Source organism: Silurus aristotelis (genome assembly GCF_946808225.1).
Source record: "Silurus aristotelis genome assembly, chromosome: 16".
In the NCBI taxonomy this organism is placed as follows: Eukaryota; Metazoa; Chordata; class Actinopteri; order Siluriformes; family Siluridae; genus Silurus; species Silurus aristotelis.
The window spans coordinates 9,301,620-9,314,863 of NC_139589.1; the positions used below are offsets into that span (position 1 = coordinate 9,301,620).

The 13,244-nt window shown below is 40.0% G+C and overlaps 1 protein-coding gene across 1 annotated transcript in view; it reads left to right on the forward strand.

Moving 5' to 3' along the window:
• Positions 1-397: 397 nt before the first annotated feature.
• Positions 398-13,244, forward strand: part of rb1 (retinoblastoma 1) — a 38,840-nt gene continuing 25,993 nt past the window's right edge. Inside the window, exons 1-8 of the mRNA XM_083564860.1 lie at positions 398-688; positions 3,834-3,945; positions 4,056-4,159; positions 8,024-8,158; positions 8,845-8,883; positions 8,969-9,018; positions 10,640-10,750; positions 11,428-11,549. Coding sequence (XP_083420986.1) covers positions 591-688; positions 3,834-3,945; positions 4,056-4,159; positions 8,024-8,158; positions 8,845-8,883; positions 8,969-9,018; positions 10,640-10,750; positions 11,428-11,549 — 771 coding nt within the window. The 5' untranslated portion in view covers positions 398-590. The remainder of the gene's footprint in view (positions 689-3,833; positions 3,946-4,055; positions 4,160-8,023; positions 8,159-8,844; positions 8,884-8,968; positions 9,019-10,639; positions 10,751-11,427; positions 11,550-13,244) is intronic.

Below are 13,244 nucleotides of genomic sequence, written 5' to 3' on the forward strand. Positions count from 1 at the left end.
TTGAACGTCCCCCACCACGAGCACATTTTACACTTATTCCCACCACAGAACCCGGATGAACCCAGAGTGGGCAGTAAACTGATTGTATTGAATGCTGTGGCTGAATAAAAAATAATAGAATTATAATAGAATTATAATAATAATGATGATGATGATGATGATGATACAAAGAGTACAGAATAGAAACAATACAGAAATGAATAAATAAACTAGTTAGGATGTTCATAAATAAATGAGATGAGGGATTAATAAAAAACAAAACGACTACAAAACATTTTTATAATGTATTTAATGTCTGTTTTTTGTTTTTAAGCTTGGTTTTTTGTTTTTGTTTTTGTTGTGTACACACAACAGCATGGCCGGTGCCGCCACTGAAGTAACCGGATGTGACGTGGGGAAGTTTTCCCGCGCTTAGAGGGATCTGCGGAAGCGGCGCTGTGTGAGTGGAGGTTATGGAGCGGTGCGGACTCAGTGCCTGGCATTGGTGTTAAATTTATGTATTCGCCTTCATTCAGCCTGACATTGAATTCCTCCGGATATTTTCACGTGGTTTGAACCCGAGCCGCGACGAACATTGGGTGTTTCTCAGGATGCCTCCCAAAAAGCGCAGCAGCGGCAGCGGGACGCCTCCGAGCAAAGAGGCGAAGTTGAGCAACAAGAAGGAGAGCTCAGTGCTCTCCCCGGAAAAGTAAGACTCGGGCTTTACAGCGGGTTCTGCACTCATTCCTGGATTTAGTGTGTTTTATAATAAACAACTGAGTCTCTTAGGACATTGTTGTTCACTGTCTTGTTGGTAAACAGCTAGTCAGTTTGCCTAACAATGTCTGTTGTTTGCTAGCAGGCTAGCTGAGTCAGTGTGATTCTATTGTTAAGCTTCATGTCAGATGGCAATGACTCGTGACTCAGAATAATAATAATAAAATAATAATAATAATATATATACCTTGTTGTTCAAGTTGTATTTCAAATCTATTTCCTTAATCAGAAGATCATCTTTAAAGTTGGTGTGTTTACACTGTTGTGCTGTCAATCTCCATTCATTAAGAGGACCAGAAATGATCACGTGATAATGGTGGCTAATCCTGACACTATGTCTCCTTTTACCCCTCTGGATCTAAACCATAATTTGCATTAAACCCTGCATCCATAATCATAAAGACTCAGGATTCTGGTTAAGATGATTGGTTCTGGTTTATGCATAGACAGCATCTCATGTGGTTAACTAGACCTCTGTTTGTTTTTGTAGATTTGAAGTCCTGTTTGGACAGAAAGAGATCCCTTGTGTTAAACACCAAACAGGTTGCCGTGACGATGCTGTATAAAGGATACGTGATAATCTCACTTACATATTGCAGCCTTGTTTGTTAGAACAGCTACTGTAATCGTATTGACTCGTCTCAGGACACAGAAGATTGCGAACACTCTTTCAATGCACTTGGTACTCTTTGTCATTACTCTATACTGTGATGACACCAGTATCGCCCCAGATGAGGATGAGGATGTTTGAGTCTGGTTCAGGAAGTTTTTCTCACCAGCATTTCCTTAAATGTACACCCTTATTTGCTGAAAAGACAATTTATATGTCTGTTCATATTATTATGTTATTCTTGATGGGATGGATTCCACAAGATTGAAATCGTCCTTTGATGTCTATGTTGATGTGATTATAACCTGCAATTCCTAATCTTCAGATGAAATTTTTGATTTGTTGCATGATGTATTCTCATGCCGTTGGAAGATGGGTAAATTGCAGCCATGGAGGGATGCACATGGTCAACAAGAATCCTCAAATAGGCTGTGGCATGATTGATTTACATCAGAGACCCAAGGAGTGTAAAGAAAATATTCCCCACACCAATACGTAACCTCCACCAGCATGGACATGATCCTAGTCACATCCATGGATTCATACCCTTGGTGCCAAATTCTGACCATGTTATCTGTGTGTTTCAGTAGAACTAGAGATTCATCAGAGTTGCATGTTATTAAGTTACATTTTCCAATCTTTAACTGTTGACCAGTGTTTTCTGCATCGTCAGCTTTCTGTTCTTGGCCGATACAATTTCGACGCATTGTGGATTATTGTGGTTGTAGGCCATTTGTCTTGAGATTTGACATGTCTTTTCTGCTCACCACAGTTGTACAGAGTGATTTTCTGAGTTAACGTTTCTGTTAAGTTGTCCCAGTCTGGCCATTCTCTCTTGACCTGAATGAGGAATGTCAAAATGCAATGTCCAGAATGGATGCTGGATATGTTAATTATTTTAAGTAAACGCTAGAGGCTGTTCTGTGTGGAAATCTGAGGAGTTCAGCTCTTATAAAAATGTTCACAGCAGCCTGTCAATGTGATCACTGAGATTACATTTTCCCACATCCCGATGGATGATGTGCATATTGACTGAAGCTGGAGGCCCATGTATGCATGATTTTATGTACTGCTCTGCTGCTACATGATTGGTTGATTTAGATAATTGCATACAGTGGGGCAAAAAGTATTGTCAGCCACCTATTGTGCAAGTTCTCCCACTTAAAAAGATGAGAGAGGCCTGTAATTTATCAGAGGTACACTTCAACTATGAGAGACAAAATGAGAAACAAAAATCCCAAAAATCACATAGATTTTTAAAGAATTTATTTGCAAATTATGGTGGAAAATAAGTATTCGGTCAATAACAAGTTTCTCAATACTTTGTTATATACCGTTTGTTGGCAATGACAGAGATCAAACATTTTCTCTAAGTCCACAAGGTTTTTACACACTGTTGCTGGTAGTTTGGCCCATTCCTCCATGCAGAGCTCCTCTAGAGCAGTGATGTTTTGAGGCTGTCGCTGGGCAACACGGATTTTCAACTCCCTCCAAAGATTTTCTATGGACTGGCTAGACCACTCCAGGACCTTGAAATGCTTCTTACGAAGCCACTCCTTCATTGCCCAGGCGGTGTGTTTGGGATCATTGTCATGCTGAAAGACCCAGCCATGTTCCATCTTCAATGCCCTTGCTGATGGAAGGAGGTTTTTCGGACATGTACTGGCTTGAGCAGGGGGACACGTCTGGCACTGCAGGATTTGAGTCCCTGGCGGCGTAGTGTGTTACTGATGGTAGTCGTTGTTACTTTGGTCCCAGCTCTCTGCAGGTCATTCACTGGGTCCTCTCGTGTGGTTCTGGGATTTTTGCTCACCGTTCTTGTGATCATTTTGACCCCACAGTGTGAGATCTTGCGTGGAGCCCCAGATCGAGGGAGATTATCAGTGGTCTTGTATGTCTTCCATTTTCTAATAATTGCTCCCACAGTTGATTTCTTCACACCAAGCTGCTTACCTATTGCAGATTCAGTCTTCCCAGCCTGGTGCAGGTCTACAATTTTGTTTCTGGTGTCCTTTGGTCTTGGTAATAGTGGAGTTTGGAGTCTGACTGTTTGAGGTTGTGGACAGGTGTCTTTTATACTGATAACGAGTTCAAACAGGTGCCATTAATACAGGTAATAAGTGAAGGACAGAGGAGCATCTTAAAGTTGTTACAGGTCTGAGAGAGCCAAAAATCTTGCTTTTTTTTTGTAGGTGACCAAATACTTATTTTCCACCATAATTTCAAATAGATTCTTTAAAAATCAGTCAATGTGATTTTCGGGATTTTTTTCCCCCTCATTTTGTGTCTCATAGTTAAAGTGTACCTATGATGAAAATTACAGGCCTCTCTCATCTTTTTAAGTGGGAGAACTTGCACATTTACTGGCTGACTAAATACTTTTTTGCCCCACTGTAAATGTGTAGTTATACATGCATTAAGTGCTTATTGACTTTACATATGTTTTGACCAACTTTTTCTTTATCAGGCACAAAGAGAAGGATCCAGAGTTTGTAGACCTTTGCAAGGACCTTTCGCTTTCCAACGTGGTGTGCGATCAGGCATGGATGCGGTGGGAGTCAATGGCGAACATAGTCAACGTATGTTTTCATCCTTCATTAGTGCCTATGCGTGTCCATGCATGTTTATGAAATACACAAACATACACGGTTTCTGCTTATTGCATCATACAGATGTTTTTCTAACACAGGCCTCTAACAAGCATCTCTGGGGAGCAAGTGTGTTCATTTCAGCTGTGGAATCTGAGAACGTCACGTTCACCTTTACTGAATTTCAGAAGGCTGTTGGTCTGAGGTAAGTGGAATAATAAAAGTTAGATCAAGGATGTTTAAATTATGCTCCAAGCATATTCATCCACATGAACAGCATTGCCATTACTTTTGGCTACAAAAAAAATATGTAATTTGCAGAATAAATATATAAACATTTGCCCAGTTCTGTCTTAATACTGACTCCATAAGAAACACCATTGTGTTGACCAAAAGGAACCAACAAAATGATAACTGAAAGGGTATGCATTATAAAAACAGGAACATTGTAGTTTTTGTTACTAGAAAAATATAGTCATAGTCATTGATGGGGCAGTATGAAGACTTAATGTTACCAACCTGAAGATGCTTTTGTGTTCAGAAATCTTATATCACAGCAGTTTGTCAATGCAAACGAGATTAATATATCAAAGAATGCTGCACTAATTGCGTTTATAATGTTAGTTTTTAATTGTATTTGATGTTCTGGAATGTTCACAAAACTCTTTAGGGACGATGTTCCACTAGCTTGTTCGAGTGTGTTTGTGGTGATTTGTGCTCATTCAGCCACAAGGGAATGCTGACTGCACCCCAGGTCTTCTCACTAGGGCTGAAATACAAAACATCATCATTTAGCATCGAAAGCTTTGTTTAGTCCATTTAACTACACACAGAGCACTGTGTTTCCCCACTGACCATTATTAGTGATACACCACTCGCTGAACACTGGAGCACTCTGGACAGGTCAACACAAAAGACGGTGCAGAATAAAATTGGAGGAACGGGGGAGAAAACAGTGAGGGGCGATTAGAAGATGACTATTTCCGCCACATAAAAAAAAGTTTGCCTAATTCTGACTTTATTTCTCGCAATTCTAATGAAGCAGATGAGCCTCGTGTATACACCAACAGCTTCAAACTTCAGGCCAACAACTGCACCTAATGCACCTAAAATGTTGGAGGTTTGCGAGAAAAGCAGTCGGAATTGAAAGGAAAGAAAACTATTTTTTGTGTCGGAAACAGGCTTCTATAGATTCAAGGTGAAGAAAACGACAAAGTTTCCAATGTTTGGACTCATTTCATACTAAAGCATAAAGAAAACACCATACAGTGTAATTATTAAAAAATAAAATAAAATACAAAAAAAAATTAGTTTTCACAGATATTCTTGTGTGCAATTTCAGCAATAAAATTTTAATTTTTCTTAAAAAGGAAATTGCGTGTTCATTTTAAGACCACCGTCTTATTTTCTCTTAAAGAAAAAGTACTTCTTATCTGATTACTTGATTAATCGATGGAATAATCGGTAGAATACTCGATTACTAAGCTAATCGATAGCTACAGCGCTACTCCTCACCCAACATCAGTACCTGAATTTGTCAATAATTCCAATTCCAGTATATTCAATTGTGTTGACAATTTTGTGAAGGACCACATATGACTAAAAAAAAAAAAACCAAGGTCTTCCAATACTTTTGTTCATATAGTGTAGCACTTGTAAACATTTGGTACTTTACTGTCATTACTTTTCTTCTTTTTTTCCCCTCTTATTTGATGTTCTATAAGGTCATGTTGAAGAAAGCACAGTCACTTCAGAAGCCATTTTTTTATTATTTATTTTTAATATTTTTTTTAAATCTGCTGCTCTATTGTTATAGTTGCTGTTGGAGAAAATTATTCAACACCTTCCCAATAATCAGAATTGAGAATGAATCAGGACTGTGGTATTAAATAGTTTAACTTTTATAGGCTACTAAGTTGTGAAGAGAACACACAGGATATATCTAATGCTTCTTCCTAAACATGACCAGTTTATCAGAACCCGGCTTATTGGCCAAGTGTGTGTGTGTGCGCGCGCGCACACACACACACACACACACACACACACACGGAATTTGGTTCCAGCTGTTGGTGACTCTCAAAAGTATAGACATAAATAACACTATACATTTAGCATTTAACAAGACAATACAGATAATCCGAGTTTTAAATAGAATACAATACACAGAGTATATGACAGATCAGAAATTTATAAAAAGTGAGTCCATGGTAGTGCAAAACAGCAGTATTGTGCATCATGTTATATGAGGTTACTTTAGAACTTTTGTACAGTATTCAGCAGCAATAGTGTGCATACTTCCTTAATTGTCGTCGAAAGTGCATCATCTGCTGGGTCTTTTTTTTTTTTAAATAGAGTTTCTGTTGGACTCCCATTTCAGATCTTGGGAAATGGAAGTTCTAAGAAACTTGAAGGTCACTACAGATGACACAGGGCTGTTGGTTATTGTGAGGGGGAGTAGTTTTAAGGGGTGTTTTCTAAAGTCCACAGCGTGTTTAGCTCTAGGGTGTTCTGACTGCACCATATCACCAGCCGCTATACCTCCTGCTGATATGCAGACTCGTTGCCATCTTGGATGAGCCCAGTGAGCGTAGAATCATCAGAAAATTTCAGGAGTTTAACAGCTGGTTCACTGGATGTGCGGTCATTAGTATAAAGGGAGAATAGCAGTGGGAAGAGGACACATCTCTGAGATGTGCCAGTGCTGACTGGCCACCCAGTAACCCTGCCCAGTCTCACCTGTTGTTTCCCCCCTGTCAGAAAGCTGATGATCCACTGACAGATGGCAGTGGTTGGCACTGACAGATTGGAGTTTTTTCCCGAATTACTGTATTAAAAACCGAACAGAAGTCAACAAACAGAATCCGGCCATATGTCCCTGAGTAGTCAAGGTTTTGCAGAATGTAGTGCCGCCCCATGTTAACTGCATCATCCACTGATCTGTTTGCTCAGTAGGGAAACTGTAGAGGGGATTCAGCAGCTGTTCTGCTACATTCCTTAGGTGGCCATACCAGCTGCTCAAAGGTCTTCATGACGACAGATGTCGGAGCGACCGGCCTGTAGTCATTCAGTCCTGTGGTAGAGGATTTCTTAGGGAACAGGGTGGTGCTGGAGTGTTTAAAACAGGAGGGGACTTTACACAGCTCCAGTGATCTGTTAAAGATATTAGCCAATTGGTCAACAATTTGAGACGCGGGGGAAGACACCGTCTGGACCAGGTGCTTTCCTTGCCTTCTGTCTCTAGAGGAGTTGATTCACATCATCTTTACAAATCTTGAGCGCAACTTGAGTGTATGGAGCAGTTGTTAGAGGGGTTCCCAGGGGTGTGATGGGGTGTGATGGGGCAAACATTGGGCTGGGTTGGATGAGAGGTGTGAAGTAGAAGTCTGCAGTAGAAGGTGTTCCGGTCGTAAGCCAGGTCTTTGTTTGCTTCAGCAGGGAGGGGTGGTCTTCTGTAGTTTGTGATATCTTGCAGGCCTTTCCACACTGATGCCGGATCATTAACCCGCCTTTCAGCTTTTTAGAGTAGCTTCTTTTGGGTATTCTAATCTCTTTGTCAGTACGTTCCTGGCCTGCTTATACAGGGCTTTGTCTCTACCTTTGTGTAGACATTCTCCTTGGCATGTCGAAGTCGTTTAAGTTTGGCTGTGAACCATCGATGGGAGCGCAGTTGTAAATCCCTGATGTCGTAGCTTCAGCGCACCTGCACGCTTCCCCGTCTTCGTCTCCTCCATGTTCCAAAGAGCGCAGCTGCTCCTCCAACTAAGATCTCCCATAAAACTTTCCGGGTTTGTAAAAACCTTTGAAAGTGTTTTTTCACCACTAGAGAAAGTTGTGCCGAGGCTGCCACCCGTGGCGCCATCTTTAAATGCCAAAGCTCCTACCGTCTTAACACCCTTTAATCTCCACCCATTTAGTTTCATTGAGGGAACTGTTCCGTAATGCTGTTCTGATTAGTCTTTAGGTCACTGAAAGTAGTAAATACATATTAGGGCTAGAGGTCATGCATAATGTGGAGTTTCATGCTTGGATTTCTGCCTGCATGAACCTTATTCCTGCTGTTCTTTTGCAGTATAAAGCAGTTTCTCACCCTGGTGCGAAAGCTGGATGAAAGCCTGGACACAATAAGCCCTAAAGTGAACTCTGCCGTGACGAGGCTCGAGAAGAAATACGAGGTGTCGCTGGCTCTCTATCAGAGATTTGTGAAGTAAGACATTTTTTAATAAATTCTTTTTTCCAAACTTTTTTTTCCTCATGCTTTTGGTAGAAAAAAATCATTAATTGTGATCAGGAGCTTCTGGATTGTGTAGATTTTAAGTACCATTTAGACAGAAAGAGGCTCTCATATGGAAGATGATCTATTGTTATGAAAGTATGGTTCTTATTGTTTGTATATATCCACCACCTGTAGTCGACACATGAGGTATCTTATATGATGCTGATGGAAATGTATGCATACAGCATACAAAGGATTCTTTTTCAAGAAGTCTGGATCTTACTTACTTAATTCACATTCCAGTCTGGCAGACATAGGACATAAAGCTTAAAGTTAAACGTGATAAGAATTGCATTAAAAATGACATGTTGGGTGCAAAGTGTATATTACAGGTCATTATAATATAATAAGAGTTCTGGCATAAAGGGAATGGAAGTATGAACAGAAACAGAACCCTATAAAGAAAGAAGAAATTATTTATATTGTCTCATCATATTTCTTTCCTTTTCTGAAGGATTTTATAGATTTTTATTTTGTTTTATACTCCCATGAATAGCAGTATGGTTTAACTGTATATCCGGATTATTGGCAAGCTGCAGTTTGGAGTTTTATGTTGTATGAAGCCAGCTGAGGAGTTGGAGCAATATAACCATCTTTACTCTGTGATTCTTTTCCAGAACATGTGCAAAAATCTATAGTGTGCCTGATGAAGGGAAGTAAGTAACATCTCGAATCCATTTGCATGATTAAAAGTTTGTACACCACCGGACCTGTCAGTAATTGTTTTCTCTTTTTACTCAGGAGGCAGGAGCTTTTGCACTGTAGCTGGATCTTATTCCTTTTGGCTAAAGGTAGGGTTAAAATCATATTTATCATATATCTAGATCTCTATCTTTCACACATACAGTATCTCACAAAAGTGAGGACACCCCTCACATTTCAGATCTTTTTAAGAGACAATACTATAGAAATTAAACTAGTAGTCAGTGTGCAGCTTTACAGTACAGATTTACTGTCCTCTGAAAATAACTCAACATACAGCCATAATGTCAAAATAGCTGGCAACAAATGTAAAGTGATAACAGCTGTACGTCATATAACCAGGCAAAGCCACATGCTCTATTTATGTTCATGTTTTTGTCCGCTTGTCAGGACCATACTAATTTGTGTATCTTGTATTAGAGCAGTTAAAATGTGGTGCTTTGAGTACAATCCTCTCATACTGACCACCAGAAGAAGGATTTGAGAATTAGAATTGTTGCTTTCCACAAGAGGCTAAAAGATGATCGGTAACACCATGAAACTAAGTTACAGTACAGAGGGTCATACAGAGGGTTTCCAAGACTGGTTTCACTCGGCCTCACAAGTGTCCAATAAAGAAGTTCAGTCCTCATGCTGTGCGTCAGGTGCAGAAGCCGCTTCAAAAAACAGACACAAGTGCTGTAGCAATGCTTTAGAGTTTGCAGAAGCAGAAGATCCACTCGTCAGTGCTCAGACCACAAGTCAGTCTGTGTGGCCGTCGTCCCAGAAGGAAGCCTCTTCTGAATCTGGCTCACAAGAAACCCCGCAAACAGTTTGCTGAAGACGACTTGTCCAAGAGCATGAATTACTGGAACGATGTCCTGTGGTCTGAGGAGACTAAGATAAACTTGTTTGGCTCAGATCGTGTCCAGCATGTGTGGCAACGCCTTAGTGAGAAGCACCAAGAAAATTGTGTCTTGCTTACAGTCAAGGATGGTGATGATGGCATCATGGTCTTGGGCTGCATGAGTGCTGCTGGTACTTTGGAGCTGCGATTCATTGAGGGGAAACATTGATTCCAAACGTCAGTTCCGTGACTTCATTAAGGAGGAGTGGAAGAGGATCCCAGCAACAACCTGTGCAGCTCTGGTGAATTCCATGCCCAGGAGGATTAAGGCAGTGCTACATAACAATTGTGCTCACAGAAAATATTCACATTTTGGACACAGTTTTGACATGTTCACGTAGGGTGTTCTTATTTTCATGTTGCCAGCTATTTTGACAATGGCTGTATGTTGAGTTATTTTCAGAGGAAAATACTCTAAAGTATATCCAAGTTTCATGTCTATTGTATTGTCCCTTGAGAAGATCTACTAAAATGGTTACTGTAATGTGAGGGGTGTATTTACTTTTGTGAGATACTGTGTATGTGTATTAGAGACTGACACTGTCTTCATACTCTTCACATTTATCAGTAGAACATGACTACTGTATATACTGTATCATATATGTGCAAATGTATATCATGTTATTCAAACATTTTATCTTTTTGACTACACTTTTTTACTAGAATATTATTTAAGTATTACTACTAGCAGGATCAGTAGTAGTAGTATGTAGTACCACAATATTAATATTTGCCTTTCATACATATTTTTTGTACATTATGGCTATTTTTCAAGAATAACCAGCAGTCTTACAGTGCATATCTTCACATTTGTAATTGAACAGGAAGTGTTCTGCAGATGGAAGATGATCTGGTGATAGCCTTCCAGTTACTTCTGTGTGCTCTGGAGTTTTACATCAAGCACTGCTCGTCCTCCCTACTCCAACCTCTCTACAGTAAGCAAAATATACTTGAAACTATGTTACAGAACATCATGTTTTTCTTTCCGCTGCTCCCCCTTGAGGGTCGCCACAGAGGATCTTCAGTTTCCACACCACCCTGTCCTCTACATCTGCCTCTTTCAACCCAACTACCTGCATGTCTTCCCTCATCACATCCATAAACCTCCTCCTTGGTCTTTCTCTTTTCCTCCTTCCTGATGGCTCCATCCTCAGCATTCTTCTACCGATATACGCCATGTCCCTCCTCTGCACATGTTTAAACCATCTCAATCTCGCCTCCCTTACCTTGTCTCCAAAACGTCCTACATACTCTGTCTCTCTAATAAACTAGTTTCTAATTCTGTCCATCGTTGTCACTCCCAAAGAAAACCTCAACATCTTCAGCTCTGCTACCTCCAGCTCCACCTCCTGTCTTTTATTCAATGCCACTGTATCTAAACCATACAACATCGCAGGTCTTACCACAGTCCTATAAACTTTCCCTTTCACTCTTGCAGATACTCTTCTATCACAAATCACTCCTGTCACTCTTTTTAACCCACTCCACCCTGCCCGCACTCTTTTCTTCACTTCGCTAACAAACTCTCCATTACTTTGCACTTTTGACCCGAGGTTTTTATAAAATTTCAGTATTTGACCCGAATCACCTGCTCTTCTCTCGTCCCGATCAGAGTCGACACGAAGTCCTCCGACCCGGACCTCCAGACGGAACAAAGCCAAACCCCGTCCTAATGAGATGGACGTGCAGTTGCTGGAGACTCTGTGTAAGGAGAGCGACTGCAGCGTAGATGAGGTTAGAAAATTTTGCACGCATCTGCCGACCTTGTTTATCTGTTTACTGTTTACTGCACTAGTATAATCAGAGCCTTATCAGAGAGTGTGAAGAGGTTTTTTTCTGTTTTCCCCGGATATCACACTTTCTCAGATTGTTTGTATGTTTCCTGTTTGTGATGAGAAGATGCAGATAATGGACACAATTTATAGATAAACCCAGAAATAGGACATTGCTACTGTAAACAGGGTGTTAACAGACTAAGGGAAAAAGATGAGCATTTCCTTGAGCATATCTTGTTTGCTCCCTCAACAAAGTGTCATCAATTTGCCAGTGCCTTGGGTGGTATACAGATATCTTTGTCTTTGTACGTATGTAATGATGTGATGTAATTCAGCTGCCTATCTTGGCCAGGTCTCCCTTGCAAAAGAGATTTTTAATATCAATGGGCTTCTCCTGGTTAAATAAAGGATAAATAAAAAATCTGCATTTTTCATTTCATTTCTCTCTCTCTCTCTCTCTCTCTCTCTCTCTCTCTCTCTCTATTTCTCTGTCTCTCTCTCTTCCCCTCTCTCTCACATTCATTCATTCATTCATATATATATATATATATATATATATATATAATTTTTTTTTTTTATTTATTTTATTTTTTTTATACAACAAAGCTATTGTTAATTAAAGCATTTGTATAACTTAAAAGATCTAATACTGAACATCCATTTGTAGTCCTTCACAATGATTAGTGTGGAAAGGTAAAAAAAAAAATCATTACACTGCTAACGAATACTCGCGTTCATTCTGCATTTGCACATGGCAAATTTCATCATCACTGCTACTTTTTCTGGTTTGTTATACAAGGTGTGTTGCATGGCAGTGAAGCTTGTAATGTCTGAACAAATATATATATATATATATATATATATATATATATATATATATATATATATAAAAATATATGGATGCACCGAATATTCGGCCACCGAAAATTTTCTTCGGTGAAAGCCTTTGATCACCGAAACAACGCGACCGAAACAGTTTGTTGTGATGATGCAAACAGAAACCGCGCCTGCAATTTCAAGAGGGGGTGCGTCTGCAAAGACTTTCTCCACGTCGGGTTTATTTTATCACCTGAAATCCAAACATCCCGATCGCTATGCTAAATATGAGAGGAACACGGCACAGAAAAGCAAAACCCCTTCGAGCACGCGCACTGCGTCTGTGGCGTACGTTTTTGAAAAGGCAAGGAAGTTTCCCAGTGATGGAGTCAAGGCGCTTTCCTGACCTGGCAAAGTTGGCACGCAAGTACTTGTCTGCTCTGTGCACAAGCACTGACAGCGAGAGACAGTTCAGTGCAGCAGCCCATGTTCTCGATGAGAAGAGGAACAGACTTCACTGTGATAAAGCAGAGAAGCTACACTTCATCAAGAAAAACCTGCCACTTTACCTCAAAAAGTAGAATGTGTTTGTCTAGTATTTAAATATTTATTATCCACTTTGCACATCTGCAATTCTTGGTGCATTTGTTGTTAAAGTTCTACAGTTTACATATGGGCTATGGCAGTCTTTGTTTTGATACACTTATGTTGTAGGCCTACAGTGAAAATATTGTTGTATCTTTAAGCAGTTGCACTTGTTCTGAATGCACTTTGTTTTGATGACAGAACATATTTAATTTTACAACCTTTCAGCAGGCCAGAGGGCCTGTACATTATT